General features: G+C 38.6%; 1 protein-coding gene across 1 annotated transcript in view; it reads left to right on the forward strand.

Annotated features, from left to right (window-relative positions):
• The window catches only part of LOC124171029 (heterogeneous nuclear ribonucleoprotein Q-like), a 147,962-nt gene that overhangs the window by 61,623 nt on the left and 66,981 nt on the right, over nt 1–19,358 (forward strand). The window contains exon 10 of the mRNA XM_046550168.1: nt 618–727. Within this exon, the coding sequence (XP_046406124.1) occupies nt 618–727 (110 nt within the window). The remainder of the gene's footprint in view (nt 1–617; nt 728–19,358) is intronic.

The following is a 19,358-nucleotide window of genomic DNA, read 5'->3' on the forward strand; positions in this document are numbered from 1 at the left end:
GATGATTGGAAAACCTTTCCTAATCGTGGAAAATTCTTTATCAAAGCATTAAGCCCTAATTTTGTGTTTAAATTGAAATTATGCATCAAATCGCAAAAATTTGTTTATCCAAAAATCATTGAGCACTGGCTGTGCTTGTTATATCTCTATAAATAAAAAATTAGACTTTGCCCAGGCGTTAATGGGGGAGAAATTAGTTGCTGATTTGTTAGTTTATCATAGAAAACTTAGTGAACTAAACATTTTTGTGTTGCATTGATTATTTATTTAATACATACTATTTTGCATTGATGCCTTGAGATTTTGTGTTACTCTGAGACAGTGAGCTAAAGGGGACTCCTTGTCATTGCTGTGTGTCTGTAAAATGTAGTTTAAAAAAAAATTAATTTTTTAGAATTTTGCTTGAAATTCAGACCTACACTTTTGGCTCCCTGCCTTTTGAGAAATGCAGCATTACTTAGCACAATCAATTTAGAATGAAATTTTCCATTGAATAAGACTGGCTTGAATTTTTTTCCAAGTGTGCCTCAAGTAGATTATGAAGCTAAAAATATGCATAAATATAATCAATTATTTAGGATAAGTTTTTTGGACTAACCTTAAGTGTTCTTGCTCAGGTCTCATAGGTCACCATCTCCAAGTCTACACACTGCTAGGCACATGCGTCACCGTGCACCTATTCCAGGAGCTCACATGATTCGTGCTGCTATAGCTAGAGGAGACTATGGTAAGAAATTTTTATTTATCATACTTAAATTTGCTTGCTTTTATAGTATTGATTTTGTTACCATTTATTGAATGAATTCATGTAGCCCTGATAGTCCTCATTTTTAGTAATTCAAGTCTGTTTTGCTGAGTTCCTAGGTGCACACATTTCGATTTATTTTTATATTATGTCCTAATAGGTATTGCCTTTTAACTGTGCATTTTTTGTGGCTGACAATATAAATTCGTGGATGGCATTGTAGTTATGTTAATAATTCATACAATATAAAATAGATCATCAGAAGCTTGTATGTAATCAACATAAATTCATTACAATAGTGATAATGTATCTTCATTGATGCTCAATGTGTTGATCGTTGTGACATGTTGATAAATTTGAATTGAAATATTATATAGTCTACTTGTTTATCACAAATCTGCATTCCTAACTGGGATAGTGAGGTATGAAGTTCCATATCAAGTGGTAAAAAGTAAGAAAAGGCTGTTAATGTGGGTGGCTCATATTAAGTAATTAATTTAGCTTTTGTTGAATTTTGCCCTCCTTTTGAAAAATTGTTATTTCTATCTCTGTTATTAAGGCTTACTGCTGAAATAGTGAGTATGTCAGTTAACATGGAATTTTTATGGTTGTGAGTTTTTCGTGGAGGTGAGTGGACTGTAATTGGCAGTGCAAAGTATTTAAACTGGCTGTAAAGTAATAAAATTGAATCATTATCTGTTATCAGGGGCCAATTTAAGCCATGTAAGTAATAAATTGTGGGATATTAGCCATATTTAAAGTGTGAGCTTGAGTTGTAATTCATTGATTTGGTGGTGTATTTGTGTTTGTCAGTTGTACGGCAGAATTTGACTGCTCCCTGTTTTAAGTATTTATTTGCGTGCTTTACAGTCCATTTCATTATTTGTGGCATCAGATTTTGAAGAAATTTCTGTAGGGAAATAAGGACATAAGTTAACTTGCTGTTTAGAAATGCATTTTAGTGCATTGCTAATTTCTACTTCATTCACTGTGAATTGTGGCTAAATTTTTGTCGATCTTAAGGTACCCTCTTTGAATTTTATGTTGGTTGTATAATTGTCTTAATGGAGAAACTGCTCTGTGGTGCAAGCAGCACACTACTTAAACCCATTGCTTAGGTCTGAAAAATAAATTTTTAAGATAGAAAAAATATTTCAACCAGAATTATCTGTTAGAAATATGACACAGACCAAAGGAAATCTATGTGCTGATGAAGAAAAAATACCATCCAGGAATATACTGCTTTGAGTTCATTATATTTATATTCTAAGTAAGGACTTAAAATACTGAATGTAGAAGGAATTTATCTCTTTTAAATGTGGTGTAATCATTCTACAGTGGAAGCTCTGTTTAGGAAGTACGGCATTTTACGAGAATCGCGTTTTAGCGAGGTGAAAATGTTCCTTCCACAGTGTATGCTCGGTATTGCGACAGATATTTCTCTAGGGCAATGCACCTCTGAGCAAGCATTAACTATTATGATTTGTAGGGATGTGGGAGTGCTTGAAAATTCGAGTCAAGTTTAGTAGTTAGTACTCGACTCGAACGTTTCGAGTAGTATTTTAAATGTCGAGTGCAGTAGTTGTGGTTACAGAGCTTTCGAGGCTGGTAGGTCCAGCAATCTGCTGACAGGAAGCGCTATCATGAAACTCATGTAATAATAAAGTTTTTAAAGCCGATTAGTCTTTCTAATGCCTTGGCTTGGTAGTTTCAGCTTGCTGTTTATGCTACAGTTGTCGATGTGTTCCCCGAATACCTTTATGTCAGCTGCAGTGGCCGATTGTCTACCGACCCGACGCACACTGGTCCAAAATCGGAAAAAGCTGGAATAGTCCAGAATGACCTTAATGGGGATAGAGACTTGAAACTTAGCGTAAACACTCATAAATTATTACCAGATATAGATTTAATGCCATTTTATATAAATACGACCCTTAAGTGGCCCAAACATGGCCAACTTTTCAAAACCATGCACGATCTGGTTTTTCCTCGAAAATCTTTGAATTTATCCAGGTGGTGTTGCGTTGGTAGGATTTTTATGGAATAAAAAACACAATATTACTTTGACCTGGTGCTTTGCGAATACTTTCAATGAATTTAGAAGGTTTTGGCACGCATCTGTCTGGTTTTACAATGCAAAATGGCCGACCTGTTTTTCACGTGAAATTTGACATAAAGTAGAAATTATCTTTCGTTTACAAAAAATGTAACTTGGAAAATTTGAACCACAATATAAAGTAGGGATTTTTAAAGAGTACTAAGTAGAAATCTTGGGAAAAAACAATTGCGATGAAGGAAATGAGAGCGATTTTACAATCGCACGTCAAGGCTGAGCTACACGCCACGGGAGGCTCGGTAACTGAGGCCAATTTTTCAAGTGTGCGATTTCAGATTTCCCAGCTTCTGATGTTATTCCCGAGCTGAGCACGGGAAAGGTTTTTAATTGCTGCTCTTATGAGCAATTTAGACTTTCATACACAGCTAACTGTTCTTTATAAATAGTTTTAGTATAAATGTAATTTGTGAATCTCTCTCTTAGACCCCTCGGTAAGCTATCGAATTTAATCTCCTTGTTAAAGCCTGTGTCAGGTATCTATCCATTCTAATGATTTAATTAACTGTCAATAATTGTATGGGTAAGACTGAGAAATATTGTTCCATTGCTTAAGAGGGTGGTTTCCTATTACTTTTTATTGCCTAAAACGAAAGATTATTACTCCTGGATAGGGACCTAGATTTCGTCAAATAAAAATTAGGAATTTCGTCAAATAAATTCTCAGATTTCGTCATAACAATTCGTCAAATAAAATGGGGGAAAATTCGATTTGCCACGATATGGAAACTGATTTTGCTGTTGATTCCTATATTTTTTAGGTAATTTTATGGTATTATTAAGAAAAATTCTCAGGAGAAGTTTGAAATTAAAAATTAATATAAGTGATGTACTTAAAATAGAATTGAAGAGTAACATAATACATAAATCATCAAAATAGTTTGACAATGTAAATACAGTGAAAGTGCAATTATTTCTCATAGTAAAAAGTAGTTAACATTTCTAGATTGTCTGTTTTTAAATTGTGTCTTCCACTAGACAGTACTTCATTGTAACGACTTAAAAAGCGTTCACTATCTGCATTAGAACATGGCCCTGAAATTGCTTGAATGGCACTCTTCGCAAATTCTTCATTGGAGCTTACTAGTCCAATTAATATAGTTTTAATGTCAATTTTTTCACCGGAAAGAAGTCTCTCTTGCAAAATTATTTGCATTTCTTCCAAGCCCTTTACAATAACCAAGCTCTCAATTTTTGAGAAGCTGAATATTGTGTGAAGTTTTCCAGCTGTTACTGGAGAAATCACTAAGCTAGATAGCACTGTTGGGTTAAAAGTCTCTAGTGTTTTGAAAAAATTACCTGTCGGGTCACTGTTTTTTAATGTATTTAATTTACAAAGAGCATGAGTTGCTGCATTTATTAGGCCATCCTTAATTCTGGCTCGGAGAAAATGATTTTTACATTTAGCAAGGGCTAACAATGTTTTGGAGGTTGATGAATTGACACAAACAAATTTTAGGGAAGACTCAATTCTTCTTAATCGTTCATGTAAAATATGAGAAGTAGGGTATGATGATCCCTCAATATCATTTAACAATGACACACTTTCATTTCCTTGTTCTTTGATGAAGATGGCCTGTATTTATATCACTGTAATTTCATCTTCACTAAGACCAGAGAAATATTCCGCTCCAGAATTACCATAGTTCAATATTTCCTCTGTTTTTGAAAAGTGAACAATATCATTAATATGGTCAGCTATATAAAATGTTGATCTAAACCACGATGGCCATCTAGTTATCACTGGCATAGGGAATAATGTCACTTCTGTATCACTGAACTTTTCACTCAAGAATGTTTTAAACAGACGTCTCCTCTTTCTTGTATTTAGGAAAAGTGATTTTGCCTTTGAGACTGCATCATTCACTTCTGATAAGTGCTTCAGGAAAACATTACACAGTAAATTCAGTTTATGATCCCAGCATTGAATAATTATAACATGGTCCCCAAGAATGACCCGAAGGGTATTAAAAGTTTTGGCCATGTAGCGAGCAGAATCTGAAACTAAGGCAACAACATTATCGTAGTGGATGTCATACAGTTTAAGACTGTCCAGTATTGCTCGGATACACGATTTGGAGTCTGCTCTTTCTAAATAGTGCACTCCTCCAACAAGCAGGTCATATTTTTCACTTAAATCCATAATTTTGAAGAGCACCACAAAAACTCAGGAGCCTTTTCTGTCTGTGGTCTCATCACATAGAACAACTATATTTTTACCCGAAAGTCTTTGTTTATTTAGCTCCTTCTTTTCTTCAAACAATAAAGGAACATACTTCTCCCTCAACTGCTGTACACACGGCATATCACTAGCTCCTTCAATGAATTCATTAATGAACCCTTTAGCATGCTCATTCTGAGTTTTCTCTAAAGGGATATTGGCCCTCAAATAGTTTCCACTATTCTTCTTCTGAAATATTCCTTTGCATGCCTCCTTTTTTCAACATTTGCAAAAGATGTTGGTAAACTGGCCTGAACTTTGGTACCCACTGATTTTTCTCGAAGTTTGCAGTGTTTCTCCCCACTTATATGCTTCTTAATTGTATCTACGCGCTCCCAACTCACTCGTAGATAACAATATTTACAAATTAACTTGGAAGAGTCACTCGTGTACAAGCCTTCACGTTTAAATTCACTGGCACGTGGACGAACATTTACAGCTTTCGGCATTTTGATAGCGTGGCCGTGGAATAGTAGTAATCGTACGCGTGACCTTGGGCCGCTCCGTCGCTGCTTAGCAGTCGTTTATTTTAGAGTTTCTGCTACGCTCGCCCGCCAGGTACGAACTACGCTCAGTAATTCGATTTTTTAATACAAAAAAGTAGAGATGTGCGAATAGTATCCGCGAATACTCGAATACCTCGAATACAAAAAAGTTTTCGATATTCGAGGTCTCGTATAGTTATGCGAAAAGTACCGCCTCGAATACCTCGAATACTTTGAATTTCGCGTCGTACACTGTCGCACGCACGTCGTTGGTAGTTGACTCGGAAAAATGTACAGAACTCTAGTCTTTTAGTGCATGCAGCGCCGTTATGAGCAAGTTGACGAACTACATCAAATTCGCGGGTCAGAGCGGTGAAAAGAGTTCGACGTGGGGAACCGAAATTGATCCGGGTGAAAAAAATCCGAAAATCCCCGGTTTCTCCCACCAGGAAACTCAAGTGCCGTGCGATAGTAACATCAGCGCATTTCCCACGATCTGCTATCCCCCTCCATTCAGCACTCGCCTCACCCACTCAGACGCTTTCATCTTCTCCGAAATCAAACAAAAGGTCCTCGCTCTGGCAGGGGTCGTATTACGAAGACCTTAGCTTTGAAAAAAATATCAAGTTACACGAGAATAATAAAGACGTGTCTCACGCCCCCCTTTTCTAGCCCACTGATCTTTTTCTGCCTACCTGCTTCGAAGTTCCCCATTTCTGGAGCTCAACTGCTGCATGAGTACCGTGGGATAGTAACATTAGCGCATTTCCCAAGATCCGCTGTCCCCCTCTGAGGCTTTCCTCTTCTCCGAAATAAAAAAAGGTCCCAGCTCGCGCAGGGATCATATTACGAAGACCTTAGCTTCGAAAAAAATATCAAGTTACGCGAGAAAAATAAAAGCGTGTCTCGTGCCCACCCCCTTTTCTCACCCACTGACTTTTTTTACCTACCTGCTTCGAATTTCCCCCTTTCTGGAGGTCAACTGCTGTATGAGTCATCTACTAGCCCGAAAGGTGTCTAACAATGACTTTCGGCAATTATTATTACACCTTTATTGGATTGAAATATTAGTAATGTGCGCGTAATTTAAAAAAGAACAAGACCAAACGCGACGCATTTCTGACTTAATTTAAACATTTTACGCGAGGAAATAAATCTCAAAATAGGACGGAGGCTTGGCATTCTGGCGAGACTCGATATGAGCAGCAGAGCTTCTCGGAAGTTGATGTGGTATTTTTTTCCGAAAACATATATCAAGCTACAATTTATGAGGTGCTATAAATCTTTATTGTTACAGTCCCAGACGAAGGGATATTTTCTCAGGATATTTGGTTCCTCCCTGATAGCAAATCCAATTCATCTTCTTATCTCGTGAGAACTCCCAAAGATGGACTGAAAATAATTGAAGAAAATCCGGTGGAGAAGAGCTTGTATTTTACAAAATGTCTCAGATTGTCAGCTAGCACTTGGCAGCAGGAGTGGGGGTAAAGCGATGTTAGTTGAATTAATTATATGCCCAATTGTTTCCATAAAATTAAAATATTCCATTAATCAGCTAAATTCCTGTTCGAATCCTTTAAAGGAAATCATTATTACTCCCCAAAATCTTGTGTTGCCTGCTGCATAGGCAACCGAGTCAAACATTCCAGCATTCATCATTTAGTATTCGAGGTATTCGAAATTCGAGGTATTCGAATATTCGAGCAATGATTTAATATTCGAATTCGATATTCGAGTTCGAGAAATCTGCTATTCGACCCATCTCTACAAAAAAGGTTTCTCCGATAGATACTCATCGCCAGTTAGTGGAATTGAGAAGTGTATGAACATAAAAAAAAACCTGCGGAAGTGATTTCGGGGGTTTGATATAGTACTGATTATTTTAAACAGCAACTGACACGTTTCCTTGTTTCAAATCAAGAAATTTCTTGATTAATTGACCGAAAGAAGGAATTTCGCGTTTTTTCACAGACATCAAGGAATTTCGTGTTTTTTCACAAAAATCAAGGAATTTCGCGATTTTTCGCGAATTTTCACGACCCCGAAAATTCTAGGTCCCTACTCCTGTAGTACATGTTTCATGCGTTTAGATTTTTAAATGAAAACATCAATTTGTTGCGATTAAATGAAATGTGAAAATTTTCTAGCGCGCGAAAACACGGCAGCTAAGTATGAATGCTGGGAAAAGCCCGTTGACGTCTGGCTGCTGTTTTGTGAGGCCACCTGGGTGCGAGGGTATGAATGCTGCTACGATGCAGGCTGCTTGCTGCCGAGCATGGCGGTAGCGTAGAGTACCCTGCTAGCAGACAGCGCTTGACTTAAATAAGGATCATTAACACCCTATCAAACCAAGGAAATTTTCCGACCATAGGCAATTTTATCACATACTTATTAAGAATTGTTTCCCTGGGCTCTGTGCTTCATGCATGCATTGGTAATCTCAGACATTGTAAAATTCCTATCTACTCGTATAGAATCTAGGTCCCTGTGACGTCCTGTGCAGTGGCATCGTATGGGCTCCAATCTGGCCTTTTTCAAATGAAGTTAAAATTGACCATTAACATTCGTCCAAATTAGGATTTCTAAAACCAAATAATTTGTCAATCGTGGAAGTACTAATGGTGGCTAACGAATCGCAATCAATGCCTTTCGTTTTCTTTGATGAAGGAAACTACTCTATTAGTACTTTTGGTGGAAATTAAAAAAATAGTAGAATATTTTACACCCATGAAATTCCGTAACATATTTAAAATTAAACATGGAAAGCAAAGAAAGAGTTAGCACTTGGAGGTGCATTTATGTGCAATAAAGCTAAGTGGTCACAATATAACACACAAAATGTCATGACGTGAAAAACGTAACTCATAGTGGATAAAATATGTCCCCACCATATGTTGTATGCATTTGAAAATGGTGTAATAGCCGAAACCAGTTATAAAATAGAAATTGTGAATTTTGTGGAAGTAACATAGCATTTTTCATTATTAACATGGATATAACATAATTTAGCAATCTCTGTTTAAGTTTGCTGAAACAGAGTTTTTATTAATATAATTAATCAAAAGAAAGTTTTAACCCAATGTTTACATTAAACTTGAACCAAAGCAAAACTTATGAACAGATAACCGAGCCATAAATTGACCACGAACCCGAACCATCACATCCTGTCATAGGCGGATCTGGGGGGGGGCACGTGCAACCTCCAGAGCCTTGAAAAATTTGGAAGATTTTAATGAAGTCCCATTATCATTGCGTTTGTTTTGTATTACGAGGTAACCTTGGCCCCCCCAGACCTAAATCCTGGACAGGGCCTTGGGTGTGCCCCCCCAGAAAGAAATCCTTGATCTGCCCCTGCATCCTGTTCATCAAATACGAGTGTTCAAATGAACAGGAAATCAAAATGAAGGTGAGAGTCCAAATGAACAGCCTCAAAAAGAAGAACCCCCTCTGAGAAATGAATGCCGTCTGAGAAATGAATACCCTGAGTAAACAAGCCGCTAAAATGAACCTAATATTTTGAACACCCATTCGAACCGTTCAGCAGCTTAACTGTTTATATTCGTGGACAAAGGAATGATAGAGAAGAAAGGGGAGGGGAATATCCTAAAGGAACACGCCACCTCACTAAAAATGTTAGCTCTCCACTCGGCATTTATCCCTGCTATTATGGATTTCTCTCTGATGCAAAAATCCATGAAACGCCATATCCAGTACACGTATACACGAAAGCAATGTGCATGTTATGCCTAACACAACTGCTTTCGCCGGTGCAGTGATTGGTTGTGAGATAGATCATATAGGCTAAAAATAGTCAATTATTTGTAATGTTCCTGTGTAATAAATATATTTTTCATATAATTTAGGCCATGTGTAAAGCGTGAACATTGTTGCGTTAATCGTCAGCGGCACGCCCGCCTGAGCCTCGGCTTCATCCCACTTATTGTTTTCACCTGGTAGCTCGCTCTACCCCCAACCCTACTGTCATGTGCTAGCAAACAGCCCGAGCCATTCCCCAATATTCACGCGCTTCTATCCCGGATGCTTTTCTTGATATTCAGTTATTTTCAGTCCATCTTTTAAAGTACTCACTTGTTTTTTCGGAAGGGCGATGGTCCGAAGAATGATAAAAATAAAGCTAAAAGAACTAATTTATTAAACCCACTCGAAAAACACTCGCTAGTTTGAAGTCAACCCACCGTGGAAAGTACGGAACCACTCGTGCGAGGTGAAGTTTGGAACTGATGCTATCGCGTATGTCTTACACAGAAAATACTGCAGAGGGTGAAGCATAAAATATGACTGTGCCATGAAATTTTTTTTTCTAAAGAGAAGGCAAACACATTCTTTTCTAATTATCGTAGCACCAGATGAGTAGATGAATTCAGATTGTTAGTAGGGAGAAACAAAATATCTTGAAGATATCCTTTCCTCAGTAACTCTTACAACTAACAAAGGGAGACCACGAACCTTGCACTGCCTTTTTCAATGCTGTATTTTTTATGTCCTTCGGAATGGTGAACACATCCCTGAACTAGTAGAGGTTCCGTTGAATGGGCCTTAGTTTGGCTGTAATTGATTAATTTTCATGCGGTACTTTTCACAAGCCGAGTATAGTTCCATAATATCGCACCACTCATCAGTCGAGTCAGGTGGGGTAGTGGTAGCATTTAAGGCTACCACCCAGGGGATTAGGGTTCGCGGATTTGTACTGGCTACATAATTTATTTTCTTCATTGTGATCATACGGCGTCAACTTTTTCATTAATTTTAATTGCGACAAGCATAGACATGAGACTATTTTTTATCATCATAATGGCGTTTAGGTATTTAACCCTTTCACTGCTGTGGACGTACCTAGTACGTCCGCACGGCAGACTGCTGTGGACGTACTTTTTCGTTGTCCCTGCCATGCGGTCAGCACTTTTGCCGAAGCACTCCGAAAGGTTGCTAATCCGGGACCCGGAATCCTCGATCAACTCACCCACGCAGGACCGTCTCATCGACCTTACCAGCGGGGGGGCCTACCTCCCAAAAAGTAACCGCTCTGACTGCAGTTTGAAAATCAATCAATCAATCCGATCATCAAAAAATAATTACTTGCATTGCACTCCAGCCAAATACGGAATCAAGTATGTCTTTGAACCGTGTTTCTGTGATGAAAAATTACGATTTTGTTAACTTTGCTAAATTGGCCATTTTGCGGTTGTCCGTAGCCACTTCTTTTAGCAAACTTAACTAAATCGTTATTTTTCGTCGCAGAAACACGGTTCAAAGACATACTTGATTGTTTGTTTGGCAGGAGTGCGATGAAAACAATCATTTTTCGAAGATCGGATTGATTGATAGGTTTTCAGAATGAAGTCAGAGCGCCCACTTTTCAGAAGGTAGGCCCCCCCGCTGGTAGGGTCGAGGAGACGGTCCTACGTGGGTGAGCTCGTTGAGGATAGGGTTGCGGATTAGCGACCCCTCGGAGGGTGTACCACACCAATCCTAAAAGTACCTGCTCCATGGGCCCATGAAACGCATTTTCACCTTTTTGCCACATGTGAGGAGTAGGTTTTCGGAGATTGAACCGCAGTGAAGGGGTTAAGCAGTGTCATTTCCAAAGCGGAGAAGTGAAGGCTCCACTTGCTACTCTCCTAAAAAACATAAAGAAAGATTAACAAGGGCTATAACAGTGCCTTTTTTTTTTTTTTTTTGAAGAAATGACATTTGTTGGTCATTGTTAAGTTGTTATCTGAATTGGCTTTATTGTTGGAAATAAAGTATAGGTGTGGTGCAATGAATGCTACAAATGCTCCAGAATCTTCTCAAGCTATCCATTATTCACTCCTGAGCATCATAGTTTGGTGGTGACGTCACGGGTAATGTCATCATGCTTGTTCCGCCACTTTCCGAAGGCTTTTAAAGAAATCCTGGGTCAAGCTGTAGTGAAGGCATATTGATTCATAGCATTCAAATTATGGGCATAAAAATGAGTGTCTCTTGTGAAGTACTCACATTTTTATTATGCTTTTGATTAAAGATGAGTCAGTGCTCAAATTTTTTAGGTTCTCAGTACCGGTCTGGTTCTCACCCATCGGTTCTTGGTTCTCGATACTTGGTTCCAAGGATGATCTCTTATTATCTGATTTATTGGCAAATTTAAATGAACAACCGCAAGAAGTGAATGAAAATAATTTCACTAAAGATGTAAAATAGCAGGAAAGCTCTGCAAAAAACTTAAGATCGTCTCCATAATTTTATTTGCCAAGCAAAAAAGTTTAAATAGCACATTGTTAAAGAATGTCTGATTGACCAATATGTCGCATAACATCAGGCAGCCACTGGTTCTTTTTCCAGGTTTTGATTCAACATTTAACATTTTTACCCTATCTGGGTCTAATCTATACTTTTTTTGGTGGAAAGATTGCCATGAACAGGTGTTCACTGAAAACAGTAGAGGTCGATGTTGATTTTGAAGGGCTGCGCAGAATATTCTTGGAGCACAGTATACATACTACATATCATCAGGATCAGTAGGGAAACTCCCTCAACTTGTGACGACATCATCTGTTAATTTGTTGTAACTTGCGAGTCAGTTCAAAATACATTGTGTAGCTACCTTACATTGTTACTGAAATTGACAACTTATTTGCATGCTTCACTTTCACGGTTGTTGAAACCTCAATAATAAACTACTCAACATGCCGGTACAGCGACACTGGATAAACTAGGCGGCCGTGAGATAATGCAAAATTGTAATGCAGTGTTGCTTTCGGCAGGATAACGATCCCTTTCGATGCCTAGCCTAGGTTTATCAACGTATGAACTAACGCTTAAGATGACTTAATCGTAAGACCACTTTCAGATGAAACAATTTTCCGCCAGTTGCTGTTCAGGGCATGGCACATGGCGTTGCAGAGTCTCCATCATAGAGAACCCTTATGATAAGGACCTATGGTTAGTTGGAAGAATGGCACCATGCTGTGAACGGTGGCAGGCAAACAGTCAGCTCGTTTGAAAGCAGAAATATATATTACAATGTTGGCGAAAGCGACAAACTTACGAACCCTTAAATGCGTGAGCTAGGGAGCAACTCTCTAAAGAAAAAAAAACCTGGAACCCATGCAATTGAAAAGTAATACAGTGGAACTTGGTTAGTACGTTCCTCCTTAGTACGTTTTCCTCCTTAGTACGTTTTCCTCCTTAGTACGGCGATTTCCCTCGGTCCCGGTACCATCCGAACAAAATACAGGTAAAAGAATTTGGTTAGTACGTTTGAAAAAATTGCGCTTTCCTGGTTAGTACGCTCAATTGCTTGCCATGACGCAACCCGCAATTCGTTCTCTAGTGTCTTCTTAAGGGTCGCAAACGTCTGAATTCATGATTTAATTTATTATTATTAGCCATTAACATTCTTCCATTCATTCCACATCTCTTTCTTCTACCGTAATTTATCCAAATGCATTTCTGAATTCTTGTGACGTGATGAAAAATAAAATGCGGCCATTTTTCGGGAATGTCTGACTATGAAAAACTACAGCCAATAAGAAGCCCCAATTTTCCCCACCCCGAGCTCCTCACCTTCTGTTGCCTTTGGAGCGCTTGGGAGTGCCCACTGCTGCGCACAAAGTTCGTGAGTGGGCAATTGTTGCTATTACACGAGTTATCATGATGAAGAAATGAGTCTTAACGGTATTAGACAATTCCCACATTATCTAAAGCAGTACTGCTCCATAAACTCGACATCGTGCGTATTTACTTGACTACTGTTGCGGGAGCAGACGATCCTCTGGATCTCCACGCGAAGCTTAGCTTAAAAATACTTGATCTCGGAACGAAAGCAGACGACATTAGACAAATTTTGAAAGTAAATTTCAACTGTTAAATATAAAATTTTCATGTAATTACGTAGTAATCTAATTATCTTGCGTGTCATCAGTCGATATATCGATCGATTTTACAATCGAAATGGTATCATTCCAGAAGCTAATGTCTACAGCTGTTGCCGTAATTTGAAAGTCAATATAATTTTGCCCAATTTTTATGATGTTTAAAAAACCAGTTGACTTACTCCGGGTTGTTGTTATATTCTCCGAGTACGCTGTGAGAAAGAAAAATGACTTGTCTTCGCTTGTCTGAGCTTCACTCGTCCTCGTTCTGTAAATATATATAGGATAAATCACGGGAGATAGACGCCGTAATCATGAAATCGTCTCCGGGATGTCCATGAAAAATTGCGATTTTTATTCACATGGTATTGTTTTTCATGGTAGCGCTCATTTTCTTGATTTTAAATGTGAAAACAGTTCAGGAAGGCGATCCTATGAGAACTACCGATAGTAATTGTAATTATGACGACTTTTTCACTGATTGCAATAACCCCGACTGCTATTATTTACTTTCCTCGTTAGTACGTTTTCCTGGTTAGTACGTTCATTTTTCGTGGTCCCTTCAGAAACGTACTAACCAAGTTCCACTGTATATGCATTTTTAAATCATTTTTTTATACTTTTTGGCCTTGATTTGCCCTTGGCCTTGGCCCTGCCACTACTACAGACCATTTCAGCTTTGGGCGCCAAATTTGAATCCTTGAGACCGTTCCGAGCCGGTTTCAAAATACCAACTTTATTTAACCCGTTCCACAGCCGAGAACCGGCGGTACCAAGAAGTGGGTACCGTAACCGACTCATCTCTACTTTTGATATTTTATCCCAGATTGTTTTGACTATGAAAGTACTCTACATAAATATGATTGTTGAATTTCCCACAACATTATCACTCTAGTTTTGGCATTTATAGCTTTGGAACAGCTTTTCTTGGGAAGTGCCCTTTACAGAGTTAGTAAACTATGATTATAAAAAGTTTCACACCATCAAAATGAAGTGGTTCTTTTTGATTTTGGTTAGGTGTCATTTAAAAAACTATCGATTATTTATAAAATTGTAATTGAGGTCAAACTTGCACCTATTGGTTAGCGTGGCAAGCAAACTAGTAACTAACAGCATAATAGTTTACTGAGGCAGTGAACACTTATCTGGGCATTGTGGTAAGAAGAGCTTCCATATGTGAAGTTTCAATTTGGAAAATATTCAAGAATTGCGAAATATATTTTGTTGATAGGTTGGAATTTTCTGCACAGAAACAGAAAGGTAATATAGCTTAAATATGTAAGGCTCACGCTATGGTAGGGAAGTCTGATTTTGGTTTTTACTGAGTTAGGGTAATGGCCAAGGAAAGAACTTACTTACAGCTTATTTGAAAATAGTTCACTATTCAATAACCAATCTCCATGATTCTATTTGCATCTGGAAGGGAATCCAGGTGGCAGAACTAAATTAGGTGTCATGGCCAAATAGAGGTGATCGGTTGCCTTAGTACGTTTGTTCGTGTGAAACGATAGCCAGCCAGCACTATACCGTCTAGCCGAATATCAATGGCATTATGATGAATAACATAGAAGGAGAAGTTCATGAGCAACAAAATGTGCAGTGTTTATAACACTGTTTTGCAAAAAAAATAGTTCAAAAAATGCCTGGCTACAGTTTAGGGTGTTTCTGGCTAAGTTTTGGTCGCTGAATCCGAAAATGACCTCTGTTTTTTTCTATCACCCTCCATTTTTACGCAACCCCTAAATTGGGGAATACAACCCCTATCTAAACTTATCGCTTTTCAAGGGGCTTTTACTAATGTTATCTGCTTCTGATTGAAAAAAACTGACATTTTAAGGCTATCAGGGTCAAAAGAGGGACAAACTTTACTGGGGTTGAAAAGACTCGGGGGGGGGGGTAAAAATTGAAAAAAAAAAAAATTTTAAAAAACCTTAATATAACCACTTTTCTTCTTTTTTTATGACATATGATATGGTAGCTAATGAAAAAGGTTTTTAAGGGATGAATACATGGTTCACCCCACCTATTTTGTAAAGGATTAATATAACTTAAAATATAAAAGGGGAAGGGGGTTATACAAGTGGTGTAGGAGGGGGTTTAGGAGGTGGTATAAAGAGCTGCCTCATAAATCTGGAATATGGGTTTCCTTTAAAAAAGTGGCATATCCAAAAGGAACCTAAGGTAAATCGGCCTGACCCTGGAGAGGAAAGCCGTATATTTACGTGTGAGATTTTGCAAGCCAGGAGAACGAAAGCCATATATTTACGTTTTCTAGCTCTCCCCCTTTTAGGACGGTCGCGGGTTTACGTCGTCTTTGTTTCGGGACCCAACCCTGTGGGGTTTAGGATTTACCCTCGGAATCTGGGAGTAGGTACCCGAATCCCTCGTCTTTTATAACCCCTCTTAGCGGTAAGGGACAGCGGTCATACAATTGTTTATCCCGTCAGGTTTTGAAATAAATATTTGTTCATTTCTAAAGAAAAATAAACTAAGAATTGAATTATTTGTCTTTTGAGCAGCGTTTGCAATTTTTAAACGAAATTCTACGATTAATATTAACTTATATCTCGAGTTATGTATAAACATAAACATAGAAAAGGCTGCTGCATTAAATGCGTTTATTATGACCTTAGAACTTCGTTTAAAATTTGACAATGCTCTGAAAAAAATTACGAATTCAATTCAAAGTCTGCAATTTACGTGTAAGCAACAATTATCCATTTACTAAATACATATAAGCAATACATAAGTTGACCGCGAACCAATGCCGCAGGTATGGTCGTAACCCCGGAAAGGAGGGAGCACAACTAATCTCGGGAGTCCGAGATAATGCGAAGTCCCTGCGTGGAGGGGTTGAAAAAGGTTCAGCTAGACCCCTCTTAACGAATGTCCTCCAAAAATGCTCCATACCACGAGAAAGAAGAGTCTCTTGGGGCTCAGTACAGCAGTTATGCTAAGACGAAAACTCCGCAGTCTCGAATGGGTTAAACTTGTCTTCGACGAGTCGATGAATAGCTTCCATTGGTCTGGATCATTCTTAATCGCTAATTCCCTCATCAGTCCTTCAATATCAGTGCAGAAAATCAGATCATCATTTTCATCATCCGTTGAAAAAAATTGTGTGAGGGTTGACTTTCTGCCTCTGTAGTAAGAAACATTCACACTATCGGCCAAAAGATTCCACTGCTGCAAATGCGAGCCTAGAAGTTGTGCTTTACCCTTTGGCAAGTCTAAATCTTGTATTAGATCACTTAGGTCTTCGTGTTATGGGATGAGGTGCCCTTTTTGACTAGTCTGGGGTTCTTCTACATCAGGGCTGTAATATTCATCTCGATGGCAAGGACCTGCTTCCACTTCCGGTGTGGCAGGGAGTATTTCAGGGATAGAATGCAAATCGAGAATTTCAAGAGTGCGGAAAGTTGATTATGCTAATGCAAAGCACCAAAGCGTTATCTCCCATCATAATTGCCGGTGATGCCTGCAGTGTAAACCCGAAGTCGTGGAAGAAAGGACTCCAATCCTAAGTATCGTAAGAAGTATTCCTTGCAAGATATATCATAGACGAAACAGAACTTTTTTTACATCCTACTCCCTGACAAAACCCTTGCAGTATGAGGTATTTCTTGCAATGATGTCTTTAAGGGTAGGTAGTGCACCTTAGCAATGATGTAGGATGTACGATGCAATGATACTTAGCGTGAATTGTCCGGATGGATGTATTTATTCTCTGTTGCGGTTACAAGTAATAGTCACGATCACAATGTACTATTCACAAGGGTGAACTATTCGTGTCAGTGGTCGGATTCGTACTGGCACTCTCTTCCGTCACCTGGGTAGCCGAGTATCCCCTGGTGGCTGCTGGAAGAACTCACAGAACAACTGACTCTCGTTTGGCGCCATGTCGTATGCATTTGGCACCACCACAGAAGGCATATGTGAAGAGCTGATGCTGCGCTTTTAGTTTATTTAATTAAAAAATTCCTTTTTCATGTTTCTCAGTCATTATTGGGAACGTTAAATCAATAAATTCATACTCTTTAAGTTGTTTTGGCCTTAGGGTCCATCAGATGCATATGCCTTTTCGTTTCTTTGCCGCAAATATTACCCAGGTGAGTTACATTCGTTGCAGTTTCTTGCATTTTGCTTCTGTTTTACTTAAGTGACATATCAGCCTAGTATCTGCATTCTATTTTTTCGTGAAATAATATCACGTTAATATCTTTTCTAATATTACCAATTTTAATTAAAATTGTTTTATTGCAGTGCCGTGGTAAACTCATTGTATTATTTCAAATACTTCGCGAGCATAACACTGGAAAAGGAACTTTTTTTAACACTGGCAATTTTAATCACATCATTATTCAAGGTTAGCAGACTATTTACCGTAGATAATGAAGACATTACGTTATATAATAGAAAAAGTCTTCTATGGCAGGAACGTTATACAACCTTCCACCATTTTAGACTGCAGAAAGCAATGCATTACGTTATTTCACTTAACTGCCGCTCAACGTACAGGAACAATAAACTTACACCGATGGAAAAATTTGAGGCATTGAATAACCGCGATACAGTTTTATAAGTTAATTTTTTAATTTTCAGTGGAAAATACCAAAATGATAGAATGATAATGTAAATGCACTAATTAAGTGCATAGAAAAATGGCTTCTTCGGTTGTGCATTGGCATAATGATTGACAAAACAATGCTTTGCATGATTTTTATTCAGTGCGGCGCTTATAAATTGTTTGAATAGTTAGTCGTAGTTTGAGTAAGGAATTTAGTGATGCAAATAAACATCGCCTTTCATCTGTATTTATGCTTACGTTTATAGGATATAAATTTCTCTGTCGCCGCACAGCTACTGTTCCTGTATAACTTTTCGCAATGGTTATATTGGCTATTATTTGCTCCACCTCCGGTGAAGCGACAATTCGCTATAGCGAGTGTTTATAGGATCACTGTGGGGTCTCGTTCTATCGAGGTTGCTCTGTACGCAGTGAAATTATGGTCCCTGCAAAAGCCCTATGGTAATACATGGCACTATTTGTGAATACAGAATTTTTTTGAATTACGAACATCAGCCTCTGTCCCCAGGAGTTAGTTCAAATGAGCAACAGCAAAAATTCTATCAACAAAACTAGTTATTCTGGCAAAAGCAGCAAAAATTCTGTGCTTCTGACTGTTGTGCATCTACGTATGAAATCGTAAATGATAATGCAACTTTGGAGGGAAAGGGTTTACCTAAAAACTTACGGTAGAAATCGAGGAGAAGTAGGAGTTCAGTAAAAATATTGTGGCTGACACAATTCCCCTATTCTCAGTCTGGCCAGTGTGAGTTGTCTGATGACAGTGCAAAAGGAGGGGCAGAAAATTCCCATGCCAGCATGGTTTGCAGCTAATCGTTGTCCCCCAATGCAGCCAATTGCCCAGAAACGCACTTCACACCCTCACCTAGTCATACAATGTTGTCACATGCATATGAAGCTCTGAAAAAGCCTGAACCACCAAAACAAGCCCTTTGTTGGAATCAAAAAAACAAGGGATCTTCCTTTGGGTCCTTCACAGTGTTGTCCCTTCTGGATCCTTTCTTAGTGGGACCCTTTAGGTTACATGTTAGGTGGGAGTTTCCCATTTCTAACCTGGCAACCTTGGCCCCTACCCTGAACTAGGCCCTTCTTGCTCTCATGGACCATCTGGCTGTCCAGCCATGAGAGTTGTGGGATGACAGGTGGAAGGGTCTAGTTTGGGGTAAGGGGCAAGGTTGCCAGGTAAGAAAGGGAAATGCCCACTTGGTCACATGTTAACAAAAGGTTTCCTGAAGAAAGGAACCCAAAGCGACAATGAGTGTGAAGGACCCTAAGGAAGAATCCCCAGTGTTGATGATTCAAAGAAAGGGCTCCTTTTGGTGGTTCAAGCTT

Source organism: Ischnura elegans, chromosome X (genome assembly GCF_921293095.1).
Source record: "Ischnura elegans chromosome X, ioIscEleg1.1, whole genome shotgun sequence".
In the NCBI taxonomy this organism is placed as follows: Eukaryota; Metazoa; Arthropoda; class Insecta; order Odonata; family Coenagrionidae; genus Ischnura; species Ischnura elegans.